General features: G+C 39.5%; 3 protein-coding genes across 9 annotated transcripts in view; 2 read left to right on the forward strand and 1 right to left on the reverse strand.

Moving 5' to 3' along the window:
- Positions 1 to 333: 333 nt before the first annotated feature.
- Positions 334 to 1,610, forward strand: LOC105191270 (transmembrane protein 222). Its single transcript, XM_011154554.3, has 4 exons — positions 334 to 546; positions 779 to 989; positions 1,062 to 1,192; positions 1,265 to 1,610. The coding sequence occupies exons 1-4, from the start codon at positions 398 to 400 to the stop codon at positions 1,347 to 1,349; spliced, it is 576 nt and encodes a 191-aa protein (XP_011152856.1). The 5' UTR covers positions 334 to 397; the 3' UTR covers positions 1,350 to 1,610.
- Positions 1,611 to 1,683: 73 nt separating this feature from the next.
- LOC105191271 (uncharacterized) lies at positions 1,684 to 3,360 on the reverse strand. Of its 6 annotated transcripts, none has more exons than XM_025306431.1 (2): positions 3,158 to 3,279; positions 1,684 to 2,811 (listed from the first exon to the last, which is right to left on the reverse strand). In XM_025306431.1, the coding sequence occupies exons 1-2, from the start codon at positions 3,158 to 3,160 to the stop codon at positions 2,371 to 2,373; spliced, it is 444 nt and encodes a 147-aa protein (XP_025162216.1). In that variant the 5' UTR covers positions 3,161 to 3,279; the 3' UTR covers positions 1,684 to 2,370. The 6 variants fall into 6 exon arrangements, 5 of the variants coding, with proteins under 5 accessions (XP_025162216.1, XP_025162217.1, XP_011152859.1 ...); XM_025306432.1 differs by having other exon boundaries at positions 1,684 to 2,814; positions 3,122 to 3,279; XM_011154557.3 differs by having other exon boundaries at positions 1,684 to 2,814; positions 3,040 to 3,279.
- A 5,208-nt stretch (positions 3,361 to 8,568) lies between these two features.
- Positions 8,569 to 19,624, forward strand: part of HDAC4 (histone deacetylase 4) — a 218,179-nt gene continuing 207,123 nt past the window's right edge. For both annotated transcript variants that reach the window (XM_025306384.1, XM_025306385.1), the window contains exon 1: positions 8,569 to 8,971. The gene's annotated coding sequence lies outside the window, so the exon portion shown is untranslated. The remainder of the gene's footprint in view (positions 8,972 to 19,624) is intronic.

Below are 19,624 nucleotides of genomic sequence, written 5' to 3' on the forward strand. Positions count from 1 at the left end.
AATAAACAACGCGAGCGCGGTACACTTTCTTGCAAATGACATCGTTTTCTTAAAGCCACGCACTTTGCCCCGCGAGAGAAAGAAGATAATTTTGCGACTGCGTGGCCGAAAAACAAAATAACAAATGAGAAATGTGTAACATGTATGAAGCCTTCCAGATAGCGTAAGACATCCCGGAATCATTCTGAATATGTCCCGAGGATATCTTAGAAAGTATCTTGAGCACATCCAGAATGGTCGCAGGGAGTTCTGGGCTAGCTGGCTTATTTGTTGACTCTGCATTTTTTCGAGCGTACTCGAAGAATTGCACTCGAAGAATAGAGCGATGACAGAAAACAGTCTGCCGCAGCAGTCAGTTGCCCGCCATTGACGCGCAGTGACGCGATAATCGCGCTGCATGTCGCACAAGAGAGCTATGAGGGATCCTGATCTGTTGACGGATATCCCGGAGCTGTCAAATGATACGCCCGAGATGGATCTCAGCATTCACCCGGAGAGACAAAGATACCCCTTCTGCATCGTTTGGACACCGTTGCCTTTCCTAACGTAAATCTATCTCCGCAGATCGGGCGTCACCTAACCTAACCTCAATCGGGGCTTCGCCCTGTGTATTTTGACATTTGTCAAAAGTGTTGTGATTGTCGTTGATAATCGTTACGTGAACACGCAGAGGGAACTTGTGAAGCTTCCGGAGAAGCTGTTTTTATAATAGATAAGAGATCACATCCGTCGCGTGAAATTTTTCGAGTCAATATAGGAATTCCTTTGATTTTTTAAGATACATCCTGCCTTTTATCGGGCATATGGGCATCGCAACGTCGACTGGAGTGATAAGAGACTTCGCCGGTCCTTACCACGTCTCCGAGGATGACATGGCATTCGGCAAACCCACCAAATACTGGCAATTGGATTACACCAAAGCCAAAGGAGGTGTGCAAGGATGGGATGCCGCTGTGGGGGAAGCTAGCGAAATTTATAAGACTAGAATGGTAATGGGATAGTGAATCGGAAGGATATGCTGCAGTTTCATACACAATGACGCAGAAGTCATTTTTCCTTAGCACTACCTATGCTGGGACAATTGTCATTCGCATGTAGCTCGAGCCTTGAACTTAATGGCATATGACAATTCGAGCAACTGGAATATGGTGAAACTTGCATTTTACATGCTGGTCTATGGGAAATATGTGAGGTAGACAATCGAGAGCAGTAGAAAAACACACATGGCACATGACGATATTCTTCATTGATCTTATTGTTTCAGTGTCCTGGGATACCTCAAGACCTGGCTACCTTTCTGTTTACTTGTTATAATTGTACTTGGATTAAGTCTATATATGAGTATATAAGTGTGTATGTAAGCAAATTAATTATAGATGATATTAATTTATAAAATCATACAAGACAGATTTAAAAAAAAGTATACACTTTGGAATACTTTCCATAAAAATCTGATGAACAAATATGTAAGAGTACAGCACAATGAGATCAAAGTGCTTGGCATTGTGATTTGTGTCGCTTGTATAATTTAGCATTGTTTGGAACTTGAATTAAGAAGAATGTAATATTCATTCTTATATGTGTGTAAAATACAAGAACAATTTATCATATTTATAGTTCATTATTTACAATACACATTCTTATATATATCAGCTACATCAGTGTGCAATTAAATTAAAGATATATCTACTAATGCGTATGTATTGTATTATACACATCTTACATTTATTATAATTATATATTCAATACAATTCAATTCACTCTCTTCTGTAAATTATACACAACATTGAATATGTGTTTTAATCACATATACAAACATTATGGCATTATTAAAGTCATCATCTCTTCTTTACAACAACCGACTACATTAAAGAATAAACTTGAAATAACATTCTTTTTAGACTAATAGTTTTTAACAAATAAGTTTGGTTTATACTTAAGCAGATAACATTTAATTTTTGTCGATATATTTATACTTATCCTTTATGTGTAAAAAGTTTTTAATTACTGTCATAAAAAAAATAAGAATGTGTCTCCAGAATACAAAATTTGTATGTAATTAAAGAGTCAAACTTAATGTTTATTATGTCAATATCATCTTATTATTATTATATTATATATTTATTATGTCAATGCAGTTGTCCTTTTGGTAATTATGCAGAATAGAGACAATATTACCCATTTCAATGGGCTTGAAATGTTATTAAAGTCACAATCCTGATTAATTTTTAATAGGTTCCAACTATTGTTCTATTATGCAATCATATAATTAAGAGATTTGTTTTGTGGCTATGATTAAGTTTGACTTTTTAATTCATAAAGTTTATATATTTTTATGTGTTGTAAAAGTCAGGATCAAAGGATTTCAAGTTACTCATTCCTACTATCCATTTCAGTTATGACACTTTCCTCAAGGGTAAAGTCATAATCATAGTTTTGATTTTCTAATCTCTCAATGAAAGACAATATTTCACTGATCCTCAATCCATCTATATCTAAGTCGTTGTTCACATTACTTTGCAATTCCTTGCATAATTTGAATGGCACGCCGCTCAAATAATTAGGAACATCCACTTGTTGACTCAATTGTGGCAAGTTACCGGTTGACATGGCAGGATATGTAGGTGTACCACCTATGAATGGATATAATCCAGAATGCGATGTACCTTCTCCGCTGACATTAGGTGGTAACGAAGTTCTTCTTTTTTCAATTACTACAAAGTCATCAGATTGATCTCCAGAAGGATGTTCCTCTTCTGTAGAATCTGGAGGTGAATCCTTATGTTTCTTTTTACCAAAGAGCCAGGACATCTTCTGCAAAAGATGTTAATCTAATAAATTGTCAAAACTCTACCTTATATATTGTCACGTTAATTCTAGGAATCATACAAAGCAACCAAGTTTTTATCTTTGGTGTCAGGTCAAATCTTTTGAACAAGATATTGTTTGAATAATATAATTGTAAAGCTTCTTATCTATTTAACAATTAGCTTGGACTGCTATGTTATCGTGCATGATGATAGGAAATTACAAACTTACGATCAAACATGTAGTATCGCAGAAAAGAAAACACAATGTTTACTCACATGCAAACAGTTAAGAACTAAACAAAGGGTCTAACCACAGATTCAACGAACAGATTGTACTAAGGCCTAACCATGCTGCCCGCTTTGTATTATTTCTTCGGGATGACGAAAAAATTCGCATTCCCACAGTAACAGACAAGATAATAGTTGATTCGTTCCGTTCAACTGAACTTTCTACACTGCGGTGCAATAATACACACCAAACGTTCCAAGCAAAATATGACGTCACAGTAACTGTTCTTTTTCGAAGAACAGCGATATTTGATATAACAATTTACTTTTTTCTCCTCCATGAAACAGAGGAATAAATTTTTATTATTTATTTACCTCTTTTGCCAAATAACGAGGATAATTTGCCTTACTATATTTCTATATATGTACTTTCTATATTTGTACTTAAACCTTAAATCGATATTAGGGGCGGTATTCATACAATAATCAATGTACAATTTCGTTACGAAAGAATAATTAGATACCGTAAGAAAAATTATAACATTAACTTAGTTAAAAACTAGAGATCTTCAACTTTAAAATCTTTTTTAAATCATCTTGTTATCGTTATTTTTACAGAAGCAGCTTGTTGAGTTCGTCTATCGTTTTGATGATAGAGCAAAGGTTACGTTGACCTGCCGTTGAATAGAATCACTTAGAAAGTAAGAGTGGTCGATTCCATTGTTGAGTTGTACCACTCAGGTCTCTTCAGTTAGGAAAATGGCGACTCGTAACGGAGACTTTGGAACTAAATTTGATCAGAAGTAACAAAGGGTCTGTTTGAATTTGCTCACTTTACGCATTAATATTTCACGTGGCATTAGTCACGCAATTACAAAACTGTCGAGTGAAAATGTGAGGTAACCAGGTATTTCCGGTATAGTGATCTCACATTTTTACGAAGCGCTGTGTTAGATTGGACGTTTTCGTGTAAACGCAGCCAATTCGCCAATAGCATCAGTAAAGATTAAGATTCCAACAAATTTGTCAATAAAGAGAAATTACACATTATCTAGGAAACACAGGTTGTTAACAATTGCTTATAGTGATGATTAATACTTTGAGTTAGTTATTGAGAACAAAAATAAAATAAACATAAAATGAAAATTACCGAGCATCACAGAAAAGAATATTGTTAAATTGTTATTAATATCAATATTGATATTGATATTAATTATTGTTATTAAATTAAATTATCCATTTTGTGGAAACGGTTTCTCTTCGTCATTGTTCTTTGGTCAGTTTTTTTTTTCAGCTGCTAGTATAATAAATTAGAGTAAAATAAATATTTTATTGCGTTATGTTATCTTTTCACGTTTCACAGTTCTAGAAAACTCGTCAGGACAGACTTGACAAATTATAAGAAAGAAATTTTATTTTCAAATAATATCTCGCAACAGCGTGTGACACGACACATACGCATAAATTATAATAATTATATTTCGATTCTGGTTAAAATTAATCTGGTTAAATCATATGTGATTACTCGCGCATACATACTATTTTTTAACACAGAAATATACAATAAATATACAATAAAATATACAATAAAATGTGCGCAACCATAATATTTATAGGCAGGTTGGAATGTGCGTGTATATGATAATGAATCGTTAATTATTAGAACGCCTCGCTATTTAAATATCTCGTTAAATATCACTTTTAGTATAATGACAATAGCGTACATCTAGACAACAGCAATATGAGCAATAATTTGCCGTTACGTAAAATTGTTTCTTCAATAAAATATGAAGCACAAGAATGACCGCCATAATGCGCATATCGAGAATCGCAATTGTTGCGATGTTCAGTCTTTTTTGGAGACGAACGGCGACGCTGCAATTTGCCTCGTGAAGCCGCTCCGTATTTTTCCGGTGATTTCGAGGTCGCCGAGGTGATTTACGATCGCCAGAAATGCCGAAAGTGAGCACCGTATGCTCGTCGTGACAAAATATTGCTGAACAATTGCGACACGTGAATATTTCACGGCACGAGCTCTTGAAAACGCCGAGCAAAGTATCTCACGCCCGTCACGTTATGGCGGCACGGACTTGACGACTTTCGCAATTTCACGCTCGCCGAAGGGGAATCTCGCGTTGGAATCGTCATCGGAAGTATATTGTGCTCAGTAGGTCAGACACGGTCGTGACGGCAAAATATGCTGGGGTAATCGACGAAAATGCGTGTTGCGGAAAATGACGTGGTCGCGTATGACGAGTGAAGTTTCGCGCGTTTGCGGTGCCATCGCGGAGTTTCGAGAATCGCGATCGTCAGTATAATGGCACAACGGCAGTTCGGTTTCGTCAAGTCACTCCGTGCTCTGTTCGCGGTTTTCATTCGCCGAAAATGAGTTTCAGAATATCGCCGGGAGCGCCGACGATGAATCGCGCGCGTGTGTGATGATAAAAGTGTCATCGACCGCGGAAAATTTCCTGCTCGGCCGAAACGACCGAAACGACGGATGCGCCGGCAGCAAGTTGCTGAGCGATCGTCGTTCGTTACAATCGTTGCTTGAGGATCGTCGAATCGTTCGCTGCCGATCGCCGCTGGAGAAATCGGTGAGTCGGCCGTCACAATAAAGTCAATATAAGCGCTACACCGTTCATTCCGTCGAATTGTAGGTGCCCTTCGCCTCAAATTTAACCTCAACGCAAAGCGATTTTGGGAAATCGAAAGGGGAGAGGGGGGGTGTAAAGACAAAGTAGAAACAACGTCAATCAGATGTGAGAAACATTGTTGCATTGTGAGATTTCGGATGAGTATCGGGAGAGGAATAATCGCGTCTCTTGCATTTAGACGTGTCGGTAAGTTTGCGCAAGACGTGCGGTTTTAAATTTTCCCTGTTGTATCATTCGTGCAAAGCTCATCTGCGCCAACTCTAGCGTGTTTCCGCTAGAGGACGACACTATATCGAATCACCAGTGTTCGCCTCGTCACGAACTTATAAATTGATAGTGTTTTGTGATTGGATGTGGTTCCTGTAACTACGCATATTTTTTGATCGTGGGGACTGCGTACGTATTGTCCCGGTTTTTCTTTTGCCTTCATAGTACTGGAAAATAGCCTTGCAGAATTTAATCTATCTACACCGTGAGAGTGACGTTGGAGCAGTACCCTATTTTGCCCCCCCTATTTTGCCATTTATTGAATTGAATTGACAGTGTTTTGTCGTCAGGCAGTGCCAAATACTACAGCAATACTAATCGTTATATACGTATGTTAATATTTATATATTAATATCCCGAAAAATATCGAAGTTTGACATGTATCAATAACATCATTTTTGTTGCATGTGCACAATTGCAAATATATCGATATAGATTCACATATATTTATAAAACTTTGGCAGATATTCATCGTCGGGTTTTATATTTAAAGCCGTCTTAAGTTCACTTTCAGACACTTTGTAGCTAATTTAATGATGTATATATATGTATATATATATGAATATGGTCCTAATGGAAGATGTACAAACGTCCGACATGGCGTACGATATCCAATAGAAAAACAACTTTCTCATAGAGAATTCAATTCTCCTGTTTTCCTATTGGATGCCGTATTCGGATGCTGTATGAATCCTTCATAAGAGTAATCAGACAACAGTTTAATAGGTCGCTTGCTTTGTGTATCGCCACTAACGCCGCCTGGCGGCAGAGTGGTGTAAACTGACCCTGTTACTATATATATATATATAAATTTTGCGAAGAGGAAGACGACGACGACGATTATATATTTGAATGACACAATTTGGCGAAAAAATATATGTATAAAACATGTATAAATTCATATTTCTGGATCTAGTGAGCGTATCAGCTCTCTAATCTCGTTTTAATCGGAAAAAATCACGCTTTTCTATGACGTATTTTCTATACATCCCGTACAGCACAAAAGTTGCAGCAATTTTGCCGCAACGTTACAACAATGTTGCCGCAACGTTGCAATAATGTTGCCGCAACGTTACAGCAACGTTGCTGCAACTTCTGTGCCGCATGGCTATCTTTTACGATAAATTTAATATTCTTACAGTTTTTAAGCAAATTACGATTTATTTAAAAACTACAACGAAAAACGTGTTCTCCGTGTAAAAGATACACACGATAGCGTCTTTTACACTTGGCGCGACACGCTATCGTGTCTCCTGATGATTCCGCAATTAGCAGACACAGAGCCGTAACTCACCAGAAAACGCCGTTCGCTGTCGACCGTCTTCGGTTATCCCACGCGAATTTGCCGACGAACAATTTTATCAGTCCTCTTTTTGGTAAATATATAGAAAAGAGTACACCTCACCGATTTTTTTCATTTTTTTCATTTTGAAATATGTTATAAAGGATGAAATTCTGAGTGACTTTTCCTAATACAGTTATATGGGGGTCGCTTATAGTTTCCGAGATATTTAATTTTAAAGTTTCGGAATTTTGATTATCCTGGAATTAAATTCCAGATATCATAAGCTGACGTTATTTACAGTACAATCCAAACAGTTTCAAAACAATCCAAACATAGTATATACATAGAAATATAGGAAGAAATGGAGGGAAAGGGGCTCCGCCTCTCTGCATAAAGATGCGACAAGTTAGGTTAGGTTAGGTTAGGTTAGGATTTGTTTGAGGAGGGGATGGAGCCCCTCTCCCGCTTATATGTACTGTTTCCTATATTTAAAATGAATAAAAACTGCTTGTGTACTTCAAATATACTTCAACGTACAATTATTAAACTTTAAAGTCAAATATATCAGAAACTATAAGCGACCCCCGTATAATTGTATTAGGAAAAGTCACTCAGAATTTCATCTTTTATAACATATTTCAAAATGAAAAAAATCGGTGAGGTGTACCCTTTTCTATATATTTGCCCTCTTGTTACCAAGCTGCAGTTAACTAACCATTTTAGTAAACCTGCAACTGAAGTTGCTGCTTTGTTCCTCATTCTCTGTTTCTTCTCACAGCGATTTCAATTGGAATCTTGCGAGGTTGTCGAAACGGTTAGATTACCTGCAGTTTGGTAAAAGTGCGACTTTGCGTGTCGCGATATACGAGAATCCTGGAAAATCGCGCGCGCGAATTTTTCTTTCTCGTCGTTCCGCTTCGACCGCAGAGCGTCGATTCTACTTCCGATCGCGGCGGTTCCTGGAAAAGCGCGAAAAAATTACGCGGTAGCGCGCCGCACGATGCGCGACAACCACCGACACCGACGCGGCCACCAGTTTCCGACGGTGTTGAATCAACTCGCGACGAGCGCTCGCGAACGCCGGCGGAAGATGCCGAAGGGCCCCGTAGCCGAGTAGCCTAGGTAGATTAGAGTCAGGGTTCGCGCGCGACGTGTCGCCCCACTGTGGAGGAGACCCGCTCGTCCGCTCGTTTCCGCGACTCGCGACGATCTCGCAGTGCATAATCGCGGAAAAGGAGTCTCGCGAGAGCATCCCGGAACACGTCCCGACGCGGACGACAGCGACGACGGCGAGGACGCATGCGTGCCACCGCCGCCGCTGCGACGGCAACGGCGACGGCGACGGCGAGCGCGTGTCTGCGCGGTACACGTGTGTATACGTGTAACACACGTATCCCTGTCGCATAGCCGCTTCCTGACCGCGGACGGCCGGTTTCGCGTAGTTCGGCAAACCGCGTCGAGGTAGCGGCGCGATCGCATTGTTTTTGTGTCGCCGCCGTGTCCATCGCGCACGCACGATCGCGGCGAAACGTACGCACCCGCGCACGAATGAGGACGCGACTCGCATCCGGTGAATTGCGATCTCGCGCCACCGCAGGCACCGTCGTGGCCGCGACGCGCGTCCCCGTATATCACCCGGTGCGGCCGTCCGGCCGTGCAGTATCGTCCTTGTCGGAGGAGCACAGCAGCGGAGAGTCTTAGGTGTGGCGGAGCAACGCGCGTCAGTAAGTATGAACGACGTCGTCGTCGTCGTCGTCGTCGTCGTCGTCATCGTCGTCATCGTCATCGTCATCGTCATCGTCATCGTCATCGTCATCGTCATCGTCATCGTCATCGTCATCGTCATCGTCATCGTCATCGTCATTGTCATCGTCATCGTCATCGTCATCGTCTTCGCTATCGTCGTCGCGTGCATGTCGCGATCGTGGCCAATCTCTCTCTCTCTGTTTCTCTCTCTCTCTTTCTCTCTCTCTCTCTCTCTCTCTCTCTCTCTCTCTCTCTCTCTCTCTCTCTCTCTCTCTCTCTTTCGAGGAGGTTCGCGAAAACGCGAACGTCGCACGCGAATAGCCGGGCGGAGGAGACGCTCTCTCGCGCGCGCAGTGAACCTCGTCTCGACGGCGCGTAATTTTAGCGGGCTCTCGGCGAAAAAAAAGGAGAGAGACGCACGCTGAGGAACCGCGAAGTTCGAGGAAGGCGACGTGCACCGCCTTTCGAACTCGCGGCCCCGCTACTACGCGCGTCAAGTCGTGCCGCTGAAACTTGAGTCTCCGGCGCGACGAGGAACTCTCGCAGGCCGCTTCGATCGCGGAATCGACGCGCCACGGAGGTGAAGGAGGATACTCCGTTGCAACGTGATACTCCGCCGTCCTAGCGATATCCACCGCGATGACGTTACCCTGCCCGCTCCCCGAGGTAAACACGACGAAGCAACTGACCTTTCGCGAGCGACGCAAACGTAAATATGAACATTGGCCTGCGCCGGTGAGGTCGTTGATTGTGTGTGATTTTGTAACGCCCCGATCGCGCGCAAACACGGATGAGGTAACGCTCGCATTCGGCGGATAAAGTTGCCTTGCGACTGTCGGAAAATTCATAAATCCAATTGCCGTGTGTTTTTACAGTCGACGACGAAGATTAAACGCGCGCCGATCGGGTTCACGAATTTTACGGCAATTTCGAAACGGCTGATACGTTCTTCGAGTTTTGGAGGGAGAAGGGGACGTAGAAAAAGATGAGCGGCGCGTCACTCACTTGGACACGTAACTCACTTGGACGCTACTGTTAATTTCACGCGGTCACATACATTGTGTCACACAGCGCGGTATCTGCAATAATCGGGACACGCTATGTGTGTGGAGCGTAGGTCAGCCGTATGTACAAACATGTAGGCCGAATTATGTAAACCGTCGTTTAACTGATAAAAGTTAGTCGGCCAGTCGTCGGGCATGAAAAAATCAATCGACCGACCCTGCGATAGCACATTTTTCATAAATAATGCTTTGTATCTGTCCTCGCTCTCAGAAAACCGCACGTAACGTAAAATGCAATCGGAATCGCGTGCATGTGTGTGTGCGTGTATGTATGTATGTATATGTATATGTGTGTATGTGCGCGCGTGCGCGCGTGTGTGTGTGTGTGTGTGTGCGTGCAACGAAGGCACGCTCGAAGGTTCGTCGAGCGCGAAATAACGTCGAGTCTTGGCTGCGATAGAAACAGCATCTCCGAGAGAGAAAGAGAGAGAGAGGAGGGGGGGAGGGAAGAAGGGAGAAGCCCCGTGAAATTTCCAATCGACCCTAAAAATGTCACACCGAGATTGACACACGCTCCGTCGTAAAAAATACGCGCTAGGCGAAACACGATGCTGAAGATCGCGCGATCGTGTCATCTGTCACGTCGCCGAAAGGTCGTTCGTTATCCAGTGGGGATAATTAATTCGCTATTTAATCATTCAGCGTTGTCCCTCTCGTTTCCTTTCTCCAGCCTGCTCTTCCGCTTCTTTTTTCCTCCCTTAATCTGCGTAGACTTGCCGTACACGCTCGCGCACTTTCCGAAGCGCGCAATGCGACACCACGAACCATGTCGCATTAATAAACTAAGCGAGGCGCGCTTTTTGCACGTTATCACGTAGATACCGCGGGGTATTAATGCCGGTTATCATGAGGACGGCACTAACGTCGGCACCATGAACGCGGCGCGGCGCGTGGACTTCATCTTTATATCTCTTTTTATTCGTGTCGTGCGCGCGCGCGCGCGCGCGTCCGCATTATTTTTAATATCCTTATAGGTCAGAATTTATAGGGAAGCCGGGGTTATAAATAAATCCCGTTTTTATTAGGTAACAAGCTGGGAATTAATTCCGTATGGGAGAACGATGTAACGCATTCATTTTGTTACCCCTCCCTTCGTCCCTTCCTCCTCTCCTTCGATCTTCCTTTCGAAAATGTCGGCAGTCTCACCTGTTATTTTTATCCCGACACGATTTTTATCTCATGACACGAGCGGAAAAAGCGGAACTACGCGCGTGTACAATTGCGTACAACCGACAGCTGATTATTTTCATGAATAAATAAGTAGGATTATGATTGAGACGGCGAAAATGAAGCCGACGAGATGCATTCCGCTTGCGGTCGCGTGCGTTTCGTTGGGCAGCGTCTTTTCTTTCCCAGATTCGCTTGGATTCTGTGTCGTAAACGCGATTATCGTACGGCACAATCGACGATACCATTGAGATCACGCTGTTTTGTCAGCTGTTATTACGCAAACGACGTCGACGGCGTAAGAAAGGGGGAGGAAAAAATGCGAATTGTATAAATATTCATCGGCGCAAATGTAATCTACGTTCGATTTTGTAGCGCAAAGCGAGAATTATCCTCACGTTCACTCGTCATAATGATAGCGTGATTATCGGCGCGTAATTGCATCGAGTCTATCGTGTGAACAGAGAATTAGAAGTCGTATTCAAATTCAAGCAGTTGTTATCGCAAGTTCTCGAGGTCGCGTAATATAACATGACGTTGTTAGATACTTTTTTTCTTCTCTTTACGTCGACGCATTTCACGGATTGTCTTTTGATTAGCGGCTACTACAGAGAAAGAGAGAGAGAGAGAGAGAGAGAGAAATTATACATATCATATACAGGGTGTTCGATTTTAAAAAATGCACCTCGATAATTCTTCAACGAAACATTTTCAGCAAAAATGTTCCGGACAAAAGTTATATGATTTCAAGGGGAACATAAAACTATACTATTGGGTTGGCAACTAAGATTGCGGATTTTAAATAAGAATGAAAATTCAAAATTTTAAATTTGCTTTTTTAAATTTTTTTCAATGCATGTATGCGATACATTGAGCTTCTCTGCAATATCACGTGTTGTGCTATGACGATCTGAATCGATAATGGCCTTGATATGGGTCTCATCGACTTCAACTGGACGGCCAGATCGTTGAGCATTTTTCAATGAAAAATCACCAAAACGAAATCTGGCAAACCAATTTTGACACTGCCTTTCTTTCAAGGCTTCGTTCCCATATACGGCACATAACTTCTTGTGTGCTTACGATGCGTTCTTGCCTTTTCGGAAATAATACAATAAAATATGTCTGAAGTGCACGTTTTGCTCTTCCATTTTTAAATTGGGATAAAAACAAAACTAAAGAACTAATCGATATAATTTTTGTACTAAATGAAAGGTAGAAGTCCAAACAATAAGAAAAAAATATAGGTTAGGTACTTTGAACACGTTAACGAAACAAAAGAAAGTGTAAAATCCATCTGTCGACAAAATCCGCAATCACTTAGTTGCCAACCCAATATTTTGTTTATTAATGGCACCACTTTCGAGATATTCACTAATCATTGCTTTTTTTAAATGGGAACCCCAATTTCTTATTACACTATCTTTTTCTACTAACTAATTTGAATAATTTTTGTTTGAAACATTTTTTTATTTACTTAATATTTTTTTAAATATTTAAGGAAAACTTGATAACTTTTTTAATATTTAACTCACGATATCTCACTAACTATTTGTCGGAAGAAAACGTAATACTTGACTTTTTTGCTCTACTTGGTCTTAAGAATATATTCTTACAATATAATATTGTTACAATATTGTTACAATAGCGCCCTGACTTTTGTTAATTTGATGATTTTGAAATTTCCAAAAGTCAGTAAATTAACAAAAGTCAGGGCGCTATTATAATAATATATTCTTGAGATTAAATAGAGCAGGAAAGTCTAGTACCACTTTTTTTTGCGACAAATAGTTAGCGAGATATCGTGAGTTAAATATTGAAAAAGTTCTCAAGTTTTCCTTAAATATTTAAAAAAGAATTAGGCAAATAAAAAGATGTGTCAGACAAAAGTTGTTTAAATTAATTGGTAGAAAAAGACGGTGTAATAGAAAATTGGGGTTTCCATTTAAAAAAAGTAAATGTTAGTATGAGTATCTCAAAAGTGGTGCCATTTGTAAACAACATAGTATAGTTGTTTTATGTCTCCCTTGAAATCATATAACTTTTGTCCGAAACATTTTTGCTGAAAATGCTTCGTTGAAGAATTATTGAGGTGCGTTTTTAAAATGGGACACCCTATATATATGCAGGGTGTTAGGGATCGTTTAGAAATGAAAAATTGTGAAGATTAATCAGATGAAACGAAGAAGAAAAGTCGTATACCATTTTGCAAAAGTCGCAATAATTATTAAGTTACTAATGAGCTAAAAATGACCACATTTAGAGGCTTTTTTAATTGATAATTTGAAAGTTGAAAGTAGTAAAGGACTTTTTTGTTCAGAATTACCTAATCTATAATTATATGACGGCTATTGTATTCAGCGATAAGTATGAGTATCTTGAACTTTGAACCCTTGAACCTTTGAATCTTGAATCTGTCGCTAAGCACAATTATCATATAATTATAGATTAGATCATTCTGAACAAAGAAGTTCTCTATCATTTTGCAAATAAGCACGCAAATTTTCAAATTATCAATTAAAAGTGCCTCTAGATGTGGTAATTTTTAATAATTTAATAACTATTGCGATTTTTACAAAATGATACTTGGTTTTTTTTTCAGTTTGATCTGATTGATCTTTACAATTTTTTGTTTCCAAAAGATCCAGGACATCCTATTAAAGTCATTTTTTAAGTAAAAATACTTGTATATACCAACCTGTTGTTAGAATAGTTGGTGCCATAATTTTTGTTAACATGATGATTTTGAAATTTCCAAAGATCAACAAATTAACAAAAGTTGAGGCACTATTGTAAAAATACATTCTTAGGACCAAATAGAGAAAAAAAGACCAATGCCATTTTCTCTTCCGACAAATAATTAACGAGATATCGTAAGCCAATACTAATAAAAAAGTTACCAAGTTTTCCTTAAATATCTCAGAAATATTAGGCAAATAAAAAAAATATTTCAAACCGAAATTGTTCAAATTAATTGGTAGAAAAAGATGATATAATAAGAAATAGAGGTTTCCGTTTAAAAAATTCATGATGACTTTCCCGTAATCTCGATGATACTGTTCAAGGTTATACTAGCATTGCTATGTGATGGGTCACTTAAAACCTTGCAGCTTTCGTAACATTTTTTTTTAACATTCCATTTAACATTTTTTTCTATGTTGCATATTTTCAAAGTTATTCAGGTGGCCTGTTTTACAGATTGTACAGGCCTCTCATTCTATATAATGTAATTATTTCAAATCAGAATTGTGCCAACGAGAGTGATAAGAATTCGCCATACTGCCGACTGTCACGGGCACGTATGGGCGCAAAAGAAAATCAATAATGGGGAAATAATTACGGTAATTAAATCTGGATTTCGGCGAGCAGGTGGTCACGTTGCGAACTTTTGATTAGATAGCACAATTATGCAACGCCGTGACGTTGAATAACCAGTTTCAATCTTTTTTTCTCGTTTTTACTTCTCTTCTTGTTCTCTTTTTTTCTCTCATTCCTCTCTCTCTCTCTCTCTCTCTCTCTCTCTCTCTCTCTCTCTCTCTCTCTCTCTCTCTCTCTCTCTCTCTCTCTCTCTCTCTCTCTCTCTCTCTCTCTCTCTCTCTCTTTGTCTCTCCGTTTCTCCGTCTGCTTGTCATTCTCTTTAATTCTAACGCGTTTATTTTTATCGCGGTGGTCGACGATGTGCAAACCTGTGCAACTGCAAGGTATGCGCGCGCGAGCACGCCATCGGAAATAAAATATTTATTTTGCGCGTATTATTAGTTTTATCGAGCGGCGACACAGTTCGTGCTGAAAAACGGACTGCGCGTTGATAAAGCGTTATTTCGCTTTTCACTACTCCATAAAAACCGCCATCGTTCGGACCGTCCGCTTCGCAAACAGCAATCCATTAGCTCAGGGGTAAGTGCGCAAATTTTTATGACTTTCTCGGTTGCGCGCACGGAGCGTGTATATTACATCCCATCAATAAATCGTTATTGTCCGATGTCGAATCAGAGGCGAATGACGAATTATTGCCCTCTATCTTTCTCCCTTTTTCTATCTTTCTCTCTTTTTTTTTTATCAATATTGGGAAGGCACGTGCGAAATATATACTAGTATTACGGAGTCGAGTGGACTCTCGCGTGTTAAGTCGAGCTTACTTGGCGAAATTAATGGATATTGTTTAACCCTTTGCGTCACAGCGGGACACACGTGTCCCGCTTATATTTTCTTCATTTTTCGATTATATTTCATAGAATTCATCAATTTTAATGATTCTATTTTGCATATCCACTATTTGCATATCCAATATTTAATTATGATAAATATTCATTGATTTTATCAATATTGTTTATATTTTCTTTGTTATAAACAAATTAAGACGAAAAGAAAGGTTCTTTTATAATAAATTTGTTTCTGAAAAAAAAAACCCATAAACATACTGTTTTCTCATCTAAATTTATGTTTTTGAGATCGCTGATTACTAGTACGCTATCAGATTTGGGTGATATAAGGTTTTTTTTTGGTATAAACAAAATATTGAAGCTAAATTTCGAAAATTTGTAGAATTGCGCTGAAAAGTTGATATTCTAAATATTGTTTTTCTACAAAGAAGCAGTTTTCTATATTGCATTTATCATTTTGAAATCGCTGATTACGAATCCGTTAATAAATTTTTGTTATACAGTATTTTTCATGATATAAACGAAATATTGAAGATAAACACAAAAATTGTGGAATAGCGTTAGAATTCGATAATCTTCAACGTTTTTCTCTTTACATTCAGTCTTGAATTCGTTACATATATGCAGGTAGTTTGAAAATTTGTCGAATATTTTGCTAAATAATTTATTTATTATTACTCCGACAAATGATGATTTTTCTTTGCAAAGGAAGCGACACATGTTTCTATATAAATTTGGATGTGCTAGACACGAATTTGCTATTAGAATTGACCTAGGAATTCAATCTTCTCAGTGAAATAAGTATTTATATTTATTCCTAAGTAACAATCATCCGTATATAGTAAGCATCGTATTTTTTGGAAATATATGCTCATTTCACACACAATTTTTATAACTTCAGACGATTGTGTTTCGATATAAATCCGATCCATTGACCCATCAACATTGGCAGTCTTATTTCTATATATGTTTTGTATATTTATCGTAATATTCGTCGTCGTATCTTACAAGGTTCTAATAATAATAATTCCTAAGTGAAAATTGCTGAATAAAATACCAACTCGTCAACTAAATATTCTTTCAAGCCGCCATATTACGTCTTCCATCTTGGATCGCATTTTTTCGAAATTCTGATGGCAGATTCGAACTCAGCGACCTTAAAAACATATAGAATCATAATTTTTGTGAGAATTCGATCACTCACTTAATTGCGTGACTCAAAGGGTTAAATAGACTGTCAGCGAATTAACGATTAGTGAAAACGTTAATCATTCGTATTTATGTAATATCTTCAAAATATACTACTGGTCGATTTACCTTACCGGAAAATTTTTTATATAGACAATCACGATAAGAGGGAGGGAGAAAGAGAGGGAGGGTAGAAATTATTTAAAATGATCACGAGATATCGTGAATCTCACTTAACAATGTATCGCTCTCTGTATACCACCGGCAGAAATTACTATTTAATTTCCGCGCATTTCACTGGCTCGGTACAAATCGGCGTGATCCGTAATCGACGGGTCATCCCCGTCGCACACGGCGTAACTCGATTGTTTTGATTACCCGGAACGAGATTTATTGAAGCTTCTCGCGCGGGGCTCGAAAGCGGAACAGCGAAATTGTCATCTCGACATTCGCATAAGTTATATAATGCGCCGGCGGCGGCGCATTTTCAACCGGCGAAGATCTCTCCGTCGTTTCACGTGCCGCAATCGATCGAGCGCGGTTTATTTTCGCGCGACGCGACGACAAATTTCAGTTCGTCGCGAAACAACGGCCAGTACCACGTTGCGAAATACCCTGATTGATTCTCTCCCCTTTCCTTTCCTATTTTATTTCTCCCTCGCTTTTTCTCGCTCGCTCTCCTTTTCGTTGGATCGCAGCGGCATTGTATCGACGAGGGCAAATCACGAAATTATTACGGACGGCCGGTTATTAGCTGCGTGATCGCTGATTATTAGTATGCCCGTTTGAATCGTAATTAAAGCGGGTTATTGCGACCGCAGGATATTTTTGTGTGAGGCCAGCCGGACGTATCACTCGTCCGAGGAGCGTACCGCTCGCTGCGAATTATTCACGACGGATTTCGAAATGACCCGCGAAATGAGCTTTGTGAACGTCGTCGGGGCCGCCGACGAGCCCAACGCGTCTCTCTCTCTCTCTCTCTCTCTCTCTCTCTCTCTCTCTCTCTCTCTCTCTCTCTCTCTCTCTCTCTGTCTCTGTCTCTGTCTCTGTCTCTGTCTCTGTCTCTGTCTCTGTCTCTGTCTCTGTCTCTGTCTCTGTCTCTGTCTCTGTCTCTGTCTCTGTCTCTGTCTCTGTCTCTGTCTCTGTCTCTGTCTCTGTCTCTGTCTCTGTCTCTGTCTCTGTCTCTGTCTCTGTCTCTGTCTCTGTCTCTGTCTCTGTCTCTGTCTCTGTCTCTCTCTCTCTCTCTCTCTCTCTCTCTCTCTCTCTCTCTCTCTCTCTCTCTCTCTCTCTCTCTCTCTCTCTCTCTCTCGAATCCACAGTCGCGGCTGTTGGCCGTTTTCGAGACGCGAAGCAATTCAATCTATTGGGAGTATGATTTTTTTTTGAGCAAGTGCGTGTGTTTATAGCGGTTTTACCGCTTCAACAACGCGGAAAACATTTCTCCCCGTGAAAATTCCCCGTGAAATTTGCCGCTAATGGTACGCACAAAGGAGTCCTTTCTTTTTTTTTACATTTGTCCGGAATAGTTATTAGGAATGTGATTTAGTTTTCAGTTCTTTTCTCCAAAATTGATTTATTTAAACAAGATAATGAGCGAATACCCTAATCAAAATATTTTCCTCCGTTTTCTACAACATTTTCCCATCTTTCTGGCTAGGGCATCGCATTTCGCGACGATAAAAAAGTTCTTCTTTGGAGTTGATCCAATTTTCAACAAATTTTTGCACTTGTTTCAAATTATAAAAGTGTGTATCCTCTAGTAGAGTATGTTATATCGACCAGAACAGTAGATAATTGGATGAAGCAATGTCTGGAGCAGGGTTTCCCAACCTTTTTTGTATTTCGCACCCCTGAAAATTTATTGATGAAACTTCGCACCCTCTACAAAAAAATTGTTCGTATGTTTTATGATAAAAACTAGTTAGGGCTTTAAGATAAAACGTTATTTTATAATAATTTATTATTACATAGTATTGTTTTATAGAAATTAACTATCATTTTAATATTATAAAATTATTATCTGTGGTATCAAGCTTCGTATAGTGATACGTAATGAATATATACGTATAGATACGTAAAAAATATATAATTTTAATAACATTTTTTTAACTTGATGATAAAAATGCCGAATTATTCCAAAATCCATTTTAATCATTGTTAATTACAACCACTTTTCCTCGCACCCACAAGAATATTTTTTGAAGAAGGATCACTTTGCGTTGTTTACCTGCAATTGGTAATCGTTTCTGGTCCAATACTCGCTTCAAATTGTATAATTGTGTCGATAACAATTTCATTCGGATTTTATAGTACACATCTTGATCCCACCAAATACACAGCCCACAAAATAAGCTATGTGAAGTTAGCACCCAACGTTATCAAAAATATTTTTACATATATGCATTCGATTAAGCTCCGTTTGTACCCGTTTGTACCATCTTTTGTTTTGTTTGTACCTCAAAGGGGTGAGAATTATAAGGGTTTGAAAAATCATCAGCACCCCACTTTGAGATACAGTAATCTCTCAAATGTCATTCGATTAAGCATCGTTTGTACTCGTTTGTACCGCTTTCCGTTTCGTTTGTACCCCTACAGGGGTGGAAATATGGAATTTTGAAAACTCGTGTAAGGGGTAACTTTGCTATTTTTAAAGATACAATCTGAAAGCGGGTGCTGCTTCGTATTCGTTTGTACCCGTTTGTACCGCTTTCCGTTTCGTTTGTACCCCTACGGGGATGGAAATATCGAATTTTGAAAATTCCATATTTTCACCCCTGTAAGGATACAAACGAAACGGAAAGCGTACAAGGGTAACGGAACAAACGGAAAGGGGTACAAACGGGTATAAACGATTGCGAAGCAGAACCCGCTTTCAGATTGGGAATATCTTCAAAAATGTCAAAGTTGCCCCTTACACGAATTTTCAAAATTCCATATTTCCACCCCCGTAGGGGTACAAACGAAACGGAAAGCGGTACAAACGGGTACAAACAATTGCGAAGCAGCACCCGCTTTCGGATTTCAAATATCTTTAAAAACGGCAGTTTCC

This window comes from Harpegnathos saltator, unplaced genomic scaffold (genome assembly GCF_003227715.2).
Source record: "Harpegnathos saltator strain DR-91 unplaced genomic scaffold, Hsal_v8.6 scaffold779, whole genome shotgun sequence".
NCBI classification, from domain to species: Eukaryota; Metazoa; Arthropoda; class Insecta; order Hymenoptera; family Formicidae; genus Harpegnathos; species Harpegnathos saltator.